The sequence below is a fragment of the Dasypus novemcinctus genome, chromosome 23, assembly GCF_030445035.2.
Source record: "Dasypus novemcinctus isolate mDasNov1 chromosome 23, mDasNov1.1.hap2, whole genome shotgun sequence".
Lineage (NCBI taxonomy): Eukaryota > Metazoa > Chordata > Mammalia > Cingulata > Dasypodidae > Dasypus > Dasypus novemcinctus.
Genome location: NC_080695.1, coordinates 70,026,928 through 70,046,518, shown reverse-complemented (window position 1 = coordinate 70,046,518; position 19,591 = coordinate 70,026,928). Strand labels below are relative to the sequence as shown.

General features: G+C 44.1%; 1 protein-coding gene across 1 annotated transcript; it reads right to left on the bottom strand.

Moving 5' to 3' along the window:
• Nucleotides 1-14,156: 14,156 nt before the first annotated feature.
• Nucleotides 14,157-15,095, bottom strand: LOC101416969 (olfactory receptor 2C1-like). Its single transcript, XM_004474354.1, has one exon. It carries the CDS (start codon nt 15,093-15,095, stop codon nt 14,157-14,159), a length of 939 nt encoding a protein of 312 aa, XP_004474411.1.
• Between the last annotated feature and the right edge of the window lie 4,496 nt (nt 15,096-19,591).

Sequence of the window (19,591 nt, the reverse complement as noted above, 5' to 3'; positions counted from 1 at the left end):
GGTGACATGTGACTTGGATCTGGATGTTCAGAGAGAAGGGACAGGCAATGTACCCCGATAGACAGGATAGCAAATGTTTAATCTATTTCTTAGAAATCAAGGGCATTTCTCATGCTAAATATAACTCCATAAAATAAGGAAGTCAAATTGGATGGGGAGACACTAAAAATTATGAATGAAGTATCCTTAGGATTCTGTATGAATGGCCAAAAGTCTGATCTCAGCATGAGAACTTGTGCTGGCCACAGAGAACTTGCAGGGACTCTGCTTTTCACCTTTACTAATATTATGCACCTTAGGCCTCAGAGTTCTTCTGAGGTTTCTAGGCTCACTCTTCATGATGAGCAACTAGAAAAGACATTCAAAGCAGCAGGACTTCCAACTCAGAGCACGTTAAAATCGCCCACCCTGACCCTCTTCAACCCCGGGCAACTTGCCTCCAGCCATGATGGCAACCCTCGGTTCAGACTTACTGATGGAGATGTGGGACCGTTCCGAACCCAGACCTGGCCATCGTCTTTTGTCAGTCCGAGAAGGTCTGGAAAGGAAGATCTTGGCTCCAGATCTGTGGGGAATCTGGAGGAACTTTCCTGGAAACAGGGTTTTCAGGACAGTCTGACTTCCAATGAGTCTTGTGCTGACACACTGGGCAAGGCGTAGAGGGGGACCTTGAATTAAGGTAGGAGCGGGCCCCGTGCCCTTCCTTTCCAGGTAGTGGTGGAGGGGAGGAAGAGGGAGGTTTTCGAGAACTGATTTTGAGGGCAACAGCAAGGAGGGAGGCTTTAGCCTGATCTCGCTTATGCTTTTCCAATTTGGCTTCCTCCTCTCTACTGTTACAAACCTTGAAGGCACCTTTAATTAGGTCTTTCTGAGGGCTTTGAGGGCCATTTTCTAACTTTCGTAGTTTTTTTCTAATATTGAGATGAGATTGGGTAATGAAGTGAGTGTGTAAATATAGTTGACCAGAGTCCAAGTCAGGATTTAAATTAGTTTATTTAAGGAGAGACTCAGTTAATCTGTTCATGAAAGCAGCTGGATTTTCATCAGCTTTCTGTGAGATTTTTAAAATTGTATCATAATTAACTGTCTTAAGAGCAGCTTTTTTCATGCCTTTTTTTTATTATGCAGGTTAAGAAATGGGCCATATGAGCAAGGTCTTTGGAGTCTGGTATAAAAGAAGAATTTGGTAGGAAGAACGGAATTGGCAGAGGGAGGGGCAATTTCAAAGACAGAAAAATGCCTGAATGTAAGGAATCTCTGGCCATCGGCCATGGCACTGGATAAAGTTCTCTAAGTCTTGGAGAACTTGGAAGTCAAAAGTGCTATTTTTGGACTTCCGGCAAGATGGTGGCTGAGTGAGCTTGCCTTGCCGTCTCTCCTGGGAAGAGGCAGCTGGGCACCGCTGGAGGTTCTCCGGGACCAGGCTTTTTCAGGATTTTTTCAGGGCAGGAAGTGTCTGGACATCGATTTGGTGGGAAGGTAACAGAAAGGACTGGTCTATAAGATATAAATTGGGACTTTTCAGGAGGGGGAGGCAAGATGGCGGCGGAGTGAACTTCCCGGTTACTAGCTCCTGGGGGGAATCGGCTGGGAGGCGTCGGAGACTCTTTGGGACCGGCTGTTTCGGGATTTTTCCTGGTCCGGAGGTGTCTGGACATCGATTTGGAGGGAAGGTAACAGAGAGGATCCATCTGTGAAATATACACGGAGATCCCAGCTACGTGTGGAGGATTCCCTCCTTGGGTAGGTGGAGCCGAGGCAGCTAGCACTGCGCGGAGCCCCGGCGGGCGGCGGCCAGTAGTCCGGCCGGGCCCGGCTGAGCCGCGGCGGGCGGAGGGGCGGAGCCCGGCTGAGCTCGGCCGAGCCCAGCCACGCCACGCCGGGCGGCGAGCGGGAGAGCCGAGCCGCACTGCGCCGCGCCGGGTGGCGGGCGGGAAAGCCAAGCCCAGCCGAGCCCAGCCGAGCCGCGGCGGGCGGCGGGCGGGGGACCGGAGCCCAGCTGAGCCCAGCCGAGCCTGGGGGCGGGGTTTCTGTTCTTTGGTTTTTTGTTGTTTGTTTGTTTTTTTATTTTTTATTTTTTAATTTGTTGTTGTTGTTGTTGTTCTTTTTTTTTTTTTTCAATCCTCTCTTTCTTGTCCCCAATATTCTTCTTATACTATTTTACCTTAACAATATAATAGGTCCTACAGGAAATACCTCACATTTGCTGGGTTTCCTCACCCTCCACTGCCTCATTTCTCTGTGAATAGATTTAGCCTATCTACACTATCCCCTTTCCCCTACAACTTGATATCCTCCACCATCTGCTATCTCTCCTATATTCCATCTCCCTTTCTTTGATCCACAAAGTGTCTAACTCTTAATTTCTAATACCTTTGTTTAGTTTTCCATCTGGTATTTGTCCCTGAAACTATTACCTTTCTTTTCTCTTTCCCTCTCTCACGAAAACAATAGCCTCTTAGTACGTACCACATTCCTCCCATATTCAGTCGTCTACCTCATTATAGGTACTTTCCTACTACTATAACTCTACACAATTTACATGATCTAACCTCCATCCTCCCAGAACTCATATTGTTGCTTTGTAAACATATATCACCAATACTACTTCACACTTTCTCCTTCCTTACACAATTGACTTTCCCCAGCACTAATACTTTCCTTTAAAGTGAGCTTAACTAGCAATAAGAAATTGGAATAAGAAGAACAAAGTGACAAAGAGAAGATATAACACTTACGCAAAAACAACAGCTAATTAATCTCCAAGACTAGACAAAGAAGCTAAGGAACTGATTAAACCCGTCAAAGAAAAAATGTTGACAAGACAGCAACAAAAATCTACAAACCAAACCAGTAATCAGGAAAACATGGCTGAATCCAATCAACAAACTGAAAATCAGGAAAGGGGGCAGGACTTCGCACAAGCAATGAAAGATCTCAGAACATTTATCACTGACAAATTTGATGAAGTAATGAAAGAGGTTAACAGCGTGAAGACAACACTTGGAGGGGAAATTGCAGACATGCGCAAAAAAATAACAGATATGATGGAAATGAACACCACAATTCAAGAAATCAAAAATACACTTGCAGCAAATATCAGCAGACTAGAAGAGGCAGAGCAGAGAATTAGTGATGTGGAAGACAGTGCATTGAAAATCAAACAGATAGTAGAAGTGGTCAATAAAAAGGTAGAAAAAATCCAGATAGGACTTAGGGACCTGAATGATAACGCAAAACGCTCAAACATACGTATTATAGGCATTCCAGAAGGAGAAGAGAAGGGAAAGGGGTCAGAAGGAGTGTTGCAGGAAATAATGAATGAAAACTTCCCAAATCTACTGAAAGAGACAGATGTACATATCCAAGAAGCACAGCGCACTCCACTGGTCATAAACCCCAACAGGCCCACCCCAAGACATATACTTGTCAAATTATCCAATGCTCAAGACAAAGAAAAAATTCTAAAAGCAGCAAGAGAAAAGAAAACCATCACATACAAGGGAAACTCCATAAGAATAAGTGCTGATTTCTCATCTGAAACGATGGAGGCAAGAAGGCAGTGGTATGATATAGTCAAGGTACTAAAGGAAAAAAATTTCCAACCAAGAATACTCTATCCAGCTAAACTAGCATTCAAAAATGATGGAGAGTTCAAAATATTCACAGACAAACAGAAACTGAAAGAGTATATCAACAAGAAACCTCCCCTTCAAGAAATTCTTAAGGGAATTCTGCAGGAAGAAAGGAAAAAACAGGACAGTCAGAGATGGAGGAGAGTGTAAAAGCAACAAGAAAGACAAAAATAGAAGGGGAAAATAAAATAATACAAACAAAATATAACAAACACAAATCCAACCAAAATATGGCTACCATAAATAACTCTCTAAACGTAATAACACTGAATGTCAACGGATTAAACTCACCTATCAAAAGATTCAGACTGGGACACTGGATAAGGAAATACGACCCATCTATATGCTGCCTAAAAGAGACACATCTTAGACCCAGAGACTCATGGAGGTTGAAAGTGAATGGCTGGAAAACAATCATACAAGCAAACAACAACCAAAAAAAGGCAGGAGTAGCTATATTAATATCAGACAAAATAGACTTTAAATGCAAAACAATTGTGAGAGACAAAGAAGGATACTATATTTTAGTGAAAGGGACAATTTGTCAAGAAGATCGAACAATCATAAATATTTATGCTCCTAACAAGGGCGCCTCTAAATATGTGAGGCAAACGCTGGAAAAACTAAGTGAAAGAATAGATGCATCTACAATTATAGTGGGGGATTTTAATACACCACTATCAACTCTGGACAGAACATCTCAAAAGAGAATCACTAAAGAAACAAAACATTTGAACAGTATATTAGAAGAGCTGGATCTAATAGACATATATAGATCATTACACCCAAACACAGCAGGATATATATTTTTCTCAAGCGCACATGGAACATTCTCCAAGATTGACCATATGCTAGGCCACAAAGAAAGGCTTAATGAATTCAGAAAGATCGAAATCATACAAAACAATATCTCTGACCACAGTGGAGTCAAGCTGGAAATTTGCAAGGGACAGAGACCCAGACTTCACACGACAATTTGGAAATTAAACAGCACACTCTTAGAAAAACAGTGGGTCAAAGAGGAAATCTCAAAAGAAATCAATGACTACCTTGAAACAAATGATAATGATAACACAACATACCAAAATTTATGGGATGCAGCAAAAGCGGTACTGAGAGGGAAATTTATAGCCATAAATTCATATATCAAAAAAGAAGAAAGAGCAGAAATTGAAGAATTAACTGCACATTTGAAGGAATTAGAAAAACAACAACAAAGTAACCCAACAGGAAGAAGAAGGAAGGAAATAACAAAGATAAGAGCAGAACTAAATGAAATAGAAAATAAGAAAGCACTTGAAAAAATAAACAAGACCAAGAGCTGGTTTTTTGAGAAGATCAACAAAATTGACAAACCTTTAGCGAGACTAACAAAGAAAAAAAGAGAAAAGATGCAAATACACAAAATAAGAAATGAGAAAGGTGATATCACCACTGACCCCACAGAAATAAAGACTATCATAAGAGGATACTTTGAAAAACTATATTCCAACAAAAATGACAATTTAGAGGAAATGGACAAATTCCTAGAAATACATAAGCAGCCCATACTGACGAAAGAAGAAATTGATGATCTTAACAAACCAATCACAAGCAAAGAGATAGAATCAGTCATTAAAAATCTCCCAACTAAGAAGAGCCCAGGGCCAGACGGCTTCACAGGGGAATTCTACAAAACATTCCAGAAAGAACTAACACCAATCCTGTTGAAACTATTCCAAAAAATCGAAACAGAAGGAACACTGCCTAATTCCTTCTATGATGCCAACATTACCCTAGTACCAAAGCCAAACAAAGACACCACAAGAAAGGAAAATTACAGACCAATTTCTCTAATGAACCTAGACGCAAAAATACTTAACAAAATACTTGCTAATCATATTCAACAACACATTAAACGAATTATACACCATGACCAAGTGGGATTTATTCCAGGTATGCAAGGATGGTTCAACATAAGAAAATCAATCAATGTAATACACCATATAAACAGATTGAGAGAAAAAAACCACATGATTATATCTATAGATGCAGAAAAGGCATTTGACAAAATACAGCACCCCTTCCTGATAAAAACACTCCAAAAGATCGGAATACAAGGAAACTTTTTGAACATGATAAAGAGTATATATGAAAAACCTAAAGCCAACATTGTTTACAATGGCGAAATCCTGAAATCCTTCCCTCTAAAATCAGGAACAAGACAAGGATGCCCATTGTCTCCGCTCCTATTTAACATTGTCTTGGAAGTACTGGCTCGAGCACTGAGACAAGAACCAGATATAAAAGGCATTCAAATTGGAAGGGAAGAAGTAAAAATTTCATTATTTGCAGATGACATGATCCTATATATAGAAAACCCTGAGAGATCTACAACAAAGCTCCTAGAACTCATAAATGAGTTTAGCAAAGTCGCAGGTTATAAGATCAATGCGCAAAAATCAGTAGCATTTCTATACACCAATAATGAGCAAGATCAGGAGGAAATCAAGAAACAAATACCATTCACAATAGTAAATAAAAAAATCAAATACTTAGGAATAAATTTAACTAAAGAGGTAAAAAACTTATACATCGAGAACTATACAAGATTGTTCAAGGAAATCAAAGAAGACCTAAATAAAAGGAAGAATATTCCCTGTTCATGGATAGGAAGACTGAATATTATTAAGATGTCTATCCTACCAAAACTGATCTACACATTCAATGCAATCCCAATAAAAATCAACACAGCCTTCTTTAAGGAACTAGAAAAACTAACTATGAAATTTATTTGGAATAAAAAGAGGCCCCGAATAGCCAAAGACATATTGAAAAAGAAAAACGAAATAGGAGGAATCACACTTCCTGACTTCAAAACATACTACAAAGCTACAGTAGTGAAAACAGCATGGTACTGGCATAAGGAGAGACACACAGACCAATGGAATCGAATTGAAAGTTCAGATATAGAACCTCATGTATATAGCCATATAATATTCGATAAAGCCACCAAACCCTCACAATTGGGAGAGAATGGCCTATTCAACAAATGGTGCCTGGAGAACTGGATAGCTATATGTAGAAGAATGAAAGAGGATTACCATCTCACACCTTATACAAAGATCAACTCAAGATGGGTCAAAGACCTAAATATAAGAGCCAAGACCATAAAGACCTTAGAAAGCAGTGTAGGGAAACATCTACAGGACCTTGTAATAGGAAATGGCTTCATGAATATCACACCAAAAGCACGAGCAGCAAAAGAACAAATAGATAAATGGGACTACCTCAAAATTAAAGCCTTCTGCACCTCAAAGGAGTTTGTCAAGAAAGTAAAAAGGGAACCTACACAATGGGAGAAAATATTTGGCAACCATATATCTGATAAGAGACTTATAACTTGCATATATAAAGAACTCATAGATCTCGAAAACAAAAAGATAAACAACCCATTTAAAAAATGGGAAAAAGATTTAAATAGACACTTCTCCAAAGAAGAAATACAAATGGCTAAAAAGCACATGAAAAAATGCTCCAAATCCCTAGCTATCAGGGAAATGCAAATCAAAACTACAATGAGATACCATCTTACTCCCATAAGATTGGCAGCCATGAAAAAAACAGTAGAATACAAATGCTGGAGAGGATGTGAAGAAAGGGGAACACTCATCCATTGCTGGTGGGAATGCAGAAGGATCCAACCATTCTGGAGGACAGTTTGGCAGTTTCTCAAAAAATTATCCATAGATTTGCCATATGACCCAGCAATACCACTGCTGGGTATATACCCATCAGATCTGAAAACAAGGACACAAACCGATATATGTACACCAATGTTCATAGCAGCATTGTTCACCATCGCCAAAAGTTGGAATCAATCCAAAAGTCCATCAACAGATGAGTGGATCAATAAAATGTGGTATATACACACAATGGAATACTACTCAGCTGTAAGAACCAATACACTACAATCGCACGTGATAACATGGATGAACCTTGAGAATCTTATGTTGAGTGAAGCAACCCAGGCATTGAAGGACAAATACTATATGACCTCAATGATATGAAATAAGTTAACTGCCTCAGAGAGCTAGAGTCTGGAAAAGTGGTTTACTGGAAATCGGGGGGTGGAGGAAGGCTGTGAGTTAATGTCTGTAGGGGTGGAATCTGTGATGAGCTGGGGGTAAGTATGAGCACAAAGAAGGGACAAAATGGGGGCAAGGGGTTACCTTCGGGTGGGGTTTTCTGGGTTTGAGGGGGGCTGGGGATGGGAAGAGGGGTAATATGGTCCAAGAAATAGGTGGGAGGGAGGGGCAACATACAAACATGGGAGAGTGCCAGAAGTTCATTGAGAACTAAATGTTGAGTAAAACGTATCAAAGTATAAGTAGGAGGGTTACCTGGTTAGGACGCTCAGGGGGTATGGTCTGATGCGGGATGGACTCCGGAGGGAATAGCTGAAGGCTCATTTTGCCAAGGTGGGTTCTACCATTGGGTGGGGTGGACCCATAACCTGGGGAAGACTAATGCCGTCGAATAGAGAGAACTGTATCTCTCGTGAGAAAGGACGGCTCCCAGGGCATTAGATTGGCAGGCGTTGTGGGCCCTAAGGGGAGGGGAAAATGGATGTGCAATGGATGGAACAAAGGTAAATAAGGGGGCAAAAGAGGAGTTATGTGAGAGTACACGAGGATGAATATAAAACAGCTAATATTACACCAAAAACATATAGGGGACGACAGACTAATAATGAAAACCATAAGACAAAACATAGGATAACTAAAAAATTTAGAAAACTGTACAACCTAAAGTATGGACCACATAGTAAGCACAAATGTTACCTTGTTTGAAAACTATAGTTTCGGAATCTGTACATCAGTTTCAGGAAATATGATATGAATAAGTTAAAAGATTATTGCTGTGGAAGGGAAAAGGTTTTATGGTAGATCTGGGGAAATACTGTATATTGTATATATGAATTTTGGTGATCTAAGACTCTTCTGAAGCTGGCATTATGTTGAGATTCACTTTACGGGAAGTTTTGGATCACAGAGTGGTTCAACAATGGCAGCGGAGGAATACTGATATGGGATGTTATTGACAGGATATATATGGTTGACAGGGAGTTATACAGGGCATATGCCCAGGGTATATGGTAATGTCTATATATACTCATAGTGGAAACAATTAAAAACAACAGCTGGGGGGGTACTGGGCTCCTGGCCGGGGGGTCACTGTTGTGGGCCCTGGGAGAGCAGCGGCAATCCTCCAGGTGCAACGGCAAGAACCAGGAAGGAAGGAGGGCCCAACAGTGGGCTCTTGATACTAATGGCTACACTTTTGAGCCTATGCACCTGCAATAAGAACAAGGCCTAGAGTAGCATTGTGCCTGGGGGTTTCCTCCTGACAGCCTTCATGTTACTCAAATGTGGCCACTCTCACAGCCAAACTCAGCATGTAGATGTGATGCATTCCCCCCAGCGTGGGACACGACACCCGGGGATGAGCCTCCCTGGCACCGAGGGATCACTACCACATACCAGCTGAAGAAGCAACTAGAAAATGACCTTGAATCAAAGATTCAATGCGGAACAGCAGAATATACCTGTCTACATATAATAACATGACTTCGGGAAGCGGTTTGACCTAATGTAAGGGGGAAATGGAAAGGAGAAATGAGATTATAAGGCTGTGAGTCTCTAAAAAAGAGTCTGGAGGTTGTCAGAAGGAATACCCCTATATACAACTGAACAGAGTCTAAGAGACAGATAAGGTAGATACAACCCCAGGTATTGGTTCTTTTGAGGGATAAAGAGACCCACGGGTTCTATGGTCATGGCAGAAGGGGTTCACTGCCATGACAGATGGCCCTTCTTTGGAGCTGGTGTTTCTGCATGATGGAAATGGACTCAGAGGGGATCTCTTTTCACAAGACTTGCATGCTACTTTATTGGAATTGTAGTTGGTGCTGGGTTTAAGATATATGTAGGGGATTTGAATCTCTGGACTGATAATATGACACCCAGGCCCAGAGCCTCAACAGACTTCAGCTCCTACACGTTGACTTATTGGACTTACTCCACTCAGCTAACATGGAGTTGAAGAAGGTCAACCACCACAACATGGAGCCTAGAGTGTCTACAACTAGAAGCGGGAAGAGTGCATCCAGTACCCATGTGCAATCTAAGCCCTCACTTGACATAGGTGTGCAATGGACACAACCAATCCAATGTCCACAGAGAAAATGTGGAATGGGTGTGGGAACGGTAGCCATGGGGGCTGCTGGGTGTGGGGAACGGGAGGAAGAGATGAGATGTGGAGGCGTTTTCGGGACGTGGAGTTGTCCTGGATAGTGCTTCACGGACAATTACGGGACACTGTAGATCCCCCCAAGGCCCACTGGATGGAACGTGAGAGAGTCTGGGCTATGATGTGGACCATTGACTATGGGGTGCAGTGATGCTCAGAGATGAACTTACCAGGTGCAATGGATGTATCACGATGATGGGAGAGAGTGTTGCTGTGGGGGGAGTGGGGGGCGGGGGCGGTGGGGTTGAATGGGACCTCATATATTTTTTTTAATGTAATTTTAAAAAATAATAATAAATAAATATTTTTTTAAAAAAGTTGAAAATAAAAAGCAAGGTTAAGAAAAAAAAAAAAAAGTGCTATTTTCCAGCCATTGACTTTCATTGCCAATTTATATTGCGGCCACACATAGGTTCAATAAAAAATGAGATTTCTAGGTCAGATGTCTCCTTCCGGGTACAGAGTTTTAAGGTTATCAAGGAGACAGCCAAGAGGCATGTATTTTGTGGGGGCCGAAATTGAATTCCCCATTTTCGGTGGCTGGGGTGAGACTAAGGACCTCTAGAATGGGGGAGATTCTGAGTAAGACAGGCATTCCCAAATCAGTCAGATCTCCAAGGAAACAGGAAACCGCTCTTGGAGTCAGATGTCTCTGGAGCCAAGGGGTTTCTTCCCACGAGGACGCAGGCTTACTGCCCGCCATGGCCGTCGGCGAGCAGTGAGGATCCTGACCTAGCAATAGGTTTTCCCAGTGGGTTGTCCTGGACAAGGGAAACGAAAAGAGAGAGAGACAGCAGGATCCTCCGGCGGAGAAATCCTTAACTCACCCAGCCATGATTTGATGTCTGGTGTTGGATGGGTGTTCAGCCGTAGCAGAGGGGAGATTCCTCACTAGTCAGTAAGTCTCGAAGGCGGTGGACTTGGCCCAGTGGATAGGGTGTCCGTCTGCCATATGGGAGGTCCGCGGTTCAAACCCCGGGCCTCCTTGACCCGTGTGGAGCTGGCCCATGCGCAGTGCTGATGTGCGCAAGGAGTGCCCTGCCACGCAGGGGTGTCCCCGCATAGGGGAGCCCCACGCGGGAGTGCGTCCCGTAAGGAGAGCTGCACAGCGCGAAAGAAAGTGCAGCCTGCCCAGGAATGGTGCCGCACACACGGAGAGCTGGCACAGCAGGATGACACAGCAAGGGGAGACAGATTCCCATGCCACTGACAACAACAGAAGCGGACAAAGAAGAGGCAGCAAAATGGATACAGAGAACAGACAACCAGGTGCGGGGGGGAAGGGGAGAGAAATAAATAAATAAATCTTTAAAAAAAAAAGTCTCAACATGACCCCAGTCCCGGGTTTTGGCACCATTGTTGGAGAAAATATGGCACTTACTGGGACACAGAGACTGATTGACAATAGACAAAGAAAGATTTATTGAGAAGCTCTCCCAACAGAGGGGGTCTAAAGAACAGACTTCAGCCCCCCCACCAGCATGGTGGGAATCTGAAGAGAGACTTTAGCCCACTCCTGGAAGGGGGGACTTGCATTTATACAGAACTGTCCTAGGCAGGGAAATGACAGTTGGTGGGAGGGGCTCGAGGGTCCGAGTGAAGTGCAGGCGCCAATGGGAAGCCCTTAGAGGTGGAACTTTTCCTGACAGTGACTAGAAGAGAGTGGGTTAGGGAGTTATGGTTTCTTGGAATGCTGCAGGAGCAGATGTTTCTTTGTTCTGTAGGAATTTTCTCTCCCTCTCATATGTAGGTAGGGAAGGTCTCCATTTCCCTTTACTCCCATCTCTATGTGGTCCCTTTATTTAACGTGTGGGGAAGTGCCGTGCCCTTGGACATGTAGGCTTATGGGGAATGGCGTTAGCCATTTCCCAGTGCATATCAGGGTAAACTGAGCTATAAATTGTTGATTATTGCAAACCTCTAACAATTAATAAGTATCCATAGGGAGTATTTATTCTGCTTCTCACATACACTTATTTATCAATAAAGATTGTTACATTATAGTGACTTGGCAAATATTTATATGACTGGGAATGAGAGGTCCATGATACTTTCAGCAGTAAGAACATGTCCTCCTGCCCATCACTTTTCTCAGAGCCCCTTTCAGGTCCCTGTTCCTCAGGCTGTAGATGAAGGGGTTCAGCATGGGCGTGACCACTGTGTACAGCACAGTAGCTGCAGGGTCTTTCTCAGCTGAGTGTGAGGATGAAGGGTTGAAGTACACAGCAATGATGGTGCCATAGAAGAGGGAAACAGCAGTGAGGTGGGAGCCACAGGTGGAGAAGGCTTTCCATTTTCCCTTTGTGATGGGCCTCTCACACAGCACAGGTGATAGGGATATATGAAGCCAGGATGCAAACGAACGGGGTGACAGTTATCAGGGCAGCCTGTGAGAAACATCATCTCATTGAATAGAATACACCCAAGTGTCCACAAACAGAGTAATATATAAAGACAATGTAGGGAAGCAGACTTGGATCAACTGTTAGAGCATCCACCTACCACATGGGAGGTCCACGGTTCAAATCCAGGGCCTCCTTGACCCATGTGGAGCTGGCTCATGCACAGTGCTGATGCATGCAAGGAGTGCCATGCCACACAGTGGTGTCCCCCATGTAGGGGAACCCCTTGCGCAAGGAGTGCACCCCGTAAGGAGAGCCACCCAGCGCAAAAGAAAGTGTAGCCTCCCCAGGAGTGGCACTGCACACATGGAGAGCTGATGCAGCAAGAAGTTGCAACAAAAAGAGATGCAGACTCCCGCTGCTGCTGAAAAGATTAGAAGATGACACAGAAGAACATAGAGCGAATGGACACAGAACAGACAACTGGGGGGTGGGGGGAAGGGGAGAGAAATAAATAAAAATAAATCTTAAAAAAAAAAAGAGGTTATGTGGTATGTCTAGGCAATGGAATGTCATTCACCAATAAAAAGGAATGAACTTATGATAGCTCAGATCATTCCATAATCCACTGACCAAACTAGCATATTCCAATACTTGTATCAAACATGAGGACTGGGAATTTTAGGTGAGATCATTTAAACAAAACAATTCTCTTTGGCTAGAATTGAAAAGCAGAGAGACTTTCCTGCCTTTTCTCATTAAATATCAGATGAAGCAGAAGGAAGAATGGGATGTGGACATAAGGGAGAGGACAAGCAAGATGACAGAGAGATGTATGGATGTTTGTATTTATAGACAGAACTATTGTGAAGAAGAGAAAGAGAAAGGTGGAAAAAGATATCAGATGGTGTTTTGGTCAGTCAAAAGAGGTGTTGATGCAAAGTACCAGGAATCTGTTGGCTTTAGTAAAGGGTATTTATTTGGGGTAGAAGTTACAAGGCCCTTAAGACACTAACTCAAGGTACCATAAGAGGTACTTCTTCACCCAAAGTCTGTTGCCACATGTTGACACAAGATGGCGGGTGACATCTGTGAGGGTTCAGTCGTCCTCTTCCCTCTTAAGACTCTGTGGGTCCAGCTTCTTCCTATTTGACTGCAGGCTGGCATCAGGCTTGCCTCTCTTTCTGGGACTTGTTTCTTTCTGTGTCCAGCTGTTCTGGTCTCTTCACAAGATCAGCTGTAAACTGACAAGCTTATCCCTTCCTGGGACTGCAGGATACCCTGTGTATCTCCTACTCTTTGTTGAGAGTCTGTTTTATCAGCTCACCAAGGGGGCCAGGACTTAAAGCTATGATGCACTCTAATGACGTGGTTCAATCAAAGCCCAAATCTTAATTTAATCAAGTAAATGTAGCCTTAGAATTTAACACCATCCAAGGGTATTCTGCCCAGAGGAACTGACCAATTCAAGATGAACTGTGTGGGTCTTCATATGGTGTTAATAATGCCTGCCTTGATTACGTGAAATCAGACTAACATTATATAAGATACTGCAAGTGAAGGTGATTTCTTTAGAGAGGTATAGAACTCTAAAGTATAATACCACATGGACACTGGACACAGAGACATTGCGATAGGCCTCAGCTCTGTCAATAACATCAGGGTTTTGAACGGGCACATGCCAACCCTGTTATCTGTGGTACACAGTAGGTGTTTTGGTAAATAAGTATAAAAACATTTTAAATAATACTAAGCATGCCCAGACAGCTTAGGGATCCTGGGAACATGTCAAGGTCAGTAGGCCTCATGTTGACCAGACTAGAGAGATAATAAGAAAAAGTATATAGACATGAAGAGACATTATATGATGGAGCAGTTCCTGCCTGTCTCAGCCTACTTCCCTTCCCTTCCTCAGCAGCCGTCGCAGTGCCCCCCTCACCACCTTGTTCCTCAGAGTGTAGATGAGGGGATTCACCATAGGCGTCACCACTGTGTAGAAGAGGGAAATGAATTTGCCCTGGTCCTGATTGCTGGTCTTAGCTGGAAGCAGATACCCATACATAGCTGAGCCATAGAAGAGGAACACAACAATGAGGTGAGAGAGACATGTATTAAAGGCCTTTCGTTGTCCTTCCACTGAGCGAATCTTCAGCACCGCCTGAGCAATGTTGCAGTAGGAGATCAGGATGATGCTCAAGGGGATGGCAATGAAAAAGGTGCAGACTCCGTTGAGCACAGCCTCATTGAGAGTTGTGTCTCCACAGGCCATTTTGATCATGGCAGGCACCTCACACAGAAAATTGTCCACCTTCTGGTGCCCACACAACGGGAGCTGGACAGTGAATGTTGACTGGATCACAGAGTTGCACAGGCCACACAACCAGGCAATGGCAGCCAGCAGCCAGCAAAGCCGGGGGTTCATGATGATGGTATAGTGCAGGGGTCGGCAAACTGCCACATAGCGGTCAAATGCCATCACCACAAGCAGGATACCCTCAGTAGCCTCTAGCCAAAGGAAGACATAGAGTTGGGTGACACAGCCACCATAGCTGATGGTCTTGTCTGGGCCCCATAAATTGATCAGCATTTGGGGTATGCAGCTAGTCGTGACGGCAAGGTCCACGGAGGAGAGATGGCTTAAGAAAAAGTACATGGGTGTGTGGAGTCGGGCATCTAGGTGGGAAAGCAGGATGATGGTGGAGTTCCCAAGTACGGTCAGCAAGTAAGAAATGAGGATAGCTACAAAAAAAATCATCTCCAGCTGGGGATAGTCAGATATACCCATCAGAATGAAAGCCTCTAAGGAACTGCTGTTGGCACCCTCCATCACTGGTTGCTTTCAGTGCCTTGAGGAGTCTGTCCAGGGAAAACTGCTGGGAGAAAAGCAAGTGAAGAAGAAGCTATGGATAAGAAGAATCTGCATCAGGGAAACTCTAATAGATCTCCAAGTTTCCTAGTTAAGTACCAGGTTAATTCTAATGATTGACTATGTTGTTTGCAATCCTCAACTGCTATCTGTTCCACAATGGATGGAAACTGTGTTCCACCAGAATGACAACTATGAACTATCATCAAAATGAAGGAAGTGCTCTATGAAGATAGCACAGAAAGGTCAGAGCTTTTCACAGCAGAACAATGGTTTCCAACATGGTAAAGAAATTTGACTATGAGGACTAGAAACAGAAATTCTCAAAATGTGCCTTTTCCCATATTTGATAAGGTTAGAGTAGGGATAGAATACATATTGCATTTGGGAAAGTTCCCCATGAGTTTCTGGTACAGTTCATCCTCTCCCTTCTCTACCTTTCCCCTTCCAGTTAAAACTTCTGATCAAGAATGATGAAGTTTGAGGAAAACATGCAAGTATAAAATCATGTAAATAATGGAAAGAGTGAACATAGATGTAGGTCACCAAATATAGAATAGGAGAATATATGAGCAAAGAGGACATACATGTATAAGAAGCAAAACTTCAGACAAGCCCATATATGTTTAGTTTGGAAAGGCTAATGATAAAAAAAAGGTTTTATACAAAAAGGGGTTAAGTTAATGGGCATCCATAATTATTAAAATATTTATTTTTAATTATTAAAAGAAACTAGAGAATTCCAGAGAGATCCCTGATTTCTGATGTAGGCAGCTATCATGCCCACCTCTAAACCATGGAATAATTCTTAACATCTCGTGAACACAAATAGTTTATATTAATATTGGGCCACTTACATCTCCTCTTCTAAGCCAGGAGCCAGGCTCCTTTGAACACCATACCAAGTCCCTTCCCAGTATCTTAGATCTCTTGACTAACAGATGAATCTGAGAACAAAACAGAAATAGTCCTTGGGTCACTTGGACTTGACTGAACACTGAGGATTGGTAGGGAATGCTCTGCCTCTTTCTCTGGACCTTGATGTGCCCCACAGGAACCCTGGCAGCTGTACCCAAAGAGTAGGCTTGATGGGACATGCTCCTCAAGGACAGTGTGCAGGTGTGCTCAGCTGGATATGTGCATGAGGTTGGGAAGTCGTGGTCATATCACTTGGCCAAAGCTCCCAAGAGTAGCTCTTTGCATCAATAAGTAGCAGCAATACTAGACCTCCAGAAGTCAAGGAAGGAAATCTCTTCTAATTGTCTGTTTCCTTAGGTCAGCAACGGAGTCCTTCTATTGAGTCAGGGATGACAGGAATCTCAGAGGACTTTTCAACCTCCCTTCTTACCTCTACCTCATACCTTAAGAAGAGGTGATGACTTATTATTTTCATGGAGGACTTAAGGGAGCTGAGGAACTGAGCTACCACTCTGATAATCAGCTCATCTTTCTGTTCAGAAGTTCTTCCTGATACCTGACATACTACCTCCTGCCATTTGAAATGCTCATCATTTTGCATCCTCTTAGGGAAAGAAACAGAGAGACAGACATTGTTTGTCTTCTTCCATGAATTCTTTGGTCTCTGGGTGGTGGCTGCTTTGCTGCTGCTCAGGGATGCTAAGAAGTCCAGAATTCTGTCCAGTCCCTGCTCTGGGCTTACTCAGCAATGATTAGTCCAGGCAAGAATCAGCCAAGATGGAAAAGGAAAGGATATTCCTGGGAGAAACTGTTGACCCAAGGTATTCAGAAGGTAAGGAGGAAATGCCCAGACAAGCTAGAATCTTGGCCTGAGTTTGACAAACTCCCCAAGCCAACACAACTTCAACTGCAAGTTTGCATTCAGCAGCCTGCCTCCTCTTCAGGGCACTTTTCCTCTTTTAAAGGGTCTCCCCTCTGGTTCCTACTTCTCTCATAATCTGGGGATGTTAAATTAATCCAGTAGTACCTGAATTTTAAGAGGAACCTAGAGGGGGCAATATTGATCTCAAAGGATGCACCAGTTATAATGCAAATTGGGTATGAGAGCATCTGAATGGAGAATTGTTTGGGGACAGAAATATTTTCTAGGAATCACCCGTGTGTGATGGATGCACTGATGGCTCCCACCTCTGCCTGCCTATAGGTTTGGCTTGGACGTTTGGGATAATGAGAGAAGCAGCCAAGACTCGCTTCTTAAAGAGAATCCTAGGTATTCTAATTGCCCACCTTTGCCCAGTTTCCTGCTCCTTTCTCCCCTGAACTTCACAACTTTCAACTGACCACCCATGGAAGAGCCACAGCAGATCTGAAATCCTGGCTTTCTCCAATCCCAGAGATTGTTCTGAACAGCTGATGCTCTCCATGTGGGACGCATGTTCTCAGAATTCAAGCCTTGCTTTGAATATTAGTCCAAGCAAAACATAATTAGGAAAGGGAATCATAAAAACAAAAGAAAACAATAAACCTACTCTTACATTCCAGTAACCAATAGAGAGGTTTTGTAGATGTATTTTGTTTTAAAATATTTCCTCTTTTGGACATGGCTGACAGTGATATCCCTGATGGTTCTGTTTGTGTCAGACTATCTTGCACTTAAGTTCCTAGTGAGTATTTTCTTGATGATTAGGTCAGAGTTAGGAATATGGTTTTCAAAGTAGGATGATATTGTGGCAGTACGGCAGGTATGAACCAAAACAAAATAAAAATTAAAAATATAAATAAATTATGCGTAGAAGGGTAAAGGTAGAGGGAGAATACAATCAAAACCTCTCAAATAGAAAGATTAAGGTGTTAGCTAAGTGCACAGGGAGCCCCCCCTCCCAAACATTAGAATCCAAGAATTAGAAATAGAGTACTTTGCATCTTCAAAGCGTTAAGTTCAAGACTTATAAAAGAAAAAATTGCGAAGTTGAAATAAACTTGAAAATTTTTACTCCCACGGGACACCAAAGTCTAAAAATATTAAAATTTAAGTTACAAAGTTACAATGCCTCATTCAGGGAAGCTACTGCTGTTAGGAGGGGAGCCTACATTTGATGCTAGCCTCAGGGAAGCCAACCCAGGCTCCTTGAGAACGTGTTCTCTGACTGGGGAAAGAATTCTGGCTGACCGGGCCGGAGGCCTGAGCCAGGTGGCACTTCTCATGGGAAAAGGACTTACAAACTAGAAAAAGGACCGAAAGCATAGGGGTACATTTTAAACGTCCAAAAATTCAACACCACAAACTCTGCATGGTGAAAGGCACAGACATCAAGGTCGTGTCTCCCCACAAGCCCGGCAGCGGGGACCCCGGGCGCAAACCCTCGAGGAGTGGCTGGGGCAGGGCCTGAGCCGCTCCCTGCTTGGGGCTGCTGCTTCAGGCGAGGACTGCCTGCTCTGCCTGGCGCTTAGGGAAGGATCAGGGACGCGCTGATGTTTAGAGAAGAGGGACAGCAGGAAACAGACCTTGTGAATGCAGGGGAAGGCGTTAGTCGTCCTCAGAAAGCGAGGGCACGAGGAGGTGTGCTGCGTCGCCCCCTCCAGTTAATGTCCTCACTATAGGATGGGATTTTAAAGTCGAGAGGGAGCTGGTCAGGTGCCCTCCTTGTCTCTGAGAAACAAACATGGGCATAAGCAGGGGCAGGTGGGAGGAGGCCTCCAGGTTGGTAAAATACAGCTAAACTCTTCGGCAAGGGGAAAGGAAGGGGGTGGCTTCGAGACCTGCCTGCCGGGCTGGCTGTACCTCAGCCTTGGGGCTCCTTTCCTTTGGGCTTGGGGGTCTGTCCCCAGGACAGGGCTCCGGGCACAGGAGGTTCCTGCAGGTGAAGAATCCCAGGGCCCCTCCGGGACCATCCTAAGGGGATCTTTGTTAAAGGTGCTGCCCTCCTTGCTGGGGACCACCCCTGCCCTTGCAGTGGCTGTGCTGCCTCCTCTGCTCCCGCTGCAGGAAAGGCCTCTGGTCCCGCGGCTGGAGGACCGCCCACCTCCCCTGAAGGCAGCACCTGAAATCAGAGCCTTTCCAAGGCCCTGGCCACTGTCCCCATCTCTGCTGTTTCCTTCCCTGTCTTGCTCTCCTCTCTGCCCCTCTCTCCAACACCCTGGATTCTCCAGAACAAAAGCCCATGAATTGCTGGTGGAAACGTACCTTTAGCTTCAGGATCCAACCCAAGGCGCCTTCCCTGTGCTGGGAGGTGGAGCTGGCAATCCGAAGGGAGCTGGGCGGCCGCCTGCTCCAGGGCTGGGCCCGCAGCCTTTTATCCCCAGGGCGGGTCCTGGTCCCCTAAGGCCACCTGAAGCCAGGCTGGGCCTGGCTGAGCCTGAGGAGCCCAGAGGGGCCCTCGTCCCCCCAGGCAATTAGCACCAGTGGAGTGGCTGGGGCCCAGGAAGGCGGTCCCTGAAGGCTGCCTCTTTCCTTCACCCTTCCCCGTGGCAGATCCCTAATCAGAGCAATGATAATAACTGGGCTGTTTAAATAATTAGGACTTATTTAATTTTTCTAA

Bases quoted from the DNA above. Each gene is read 5' to 3' on its own strand.
- LOC101416969 (XM_004474354.1), bottom strand. From the start codon at position 15,095: ATGGAGGGTGCCAACAGCAGTTCCTTAGAGGCTTTCATTCTGATGGGT.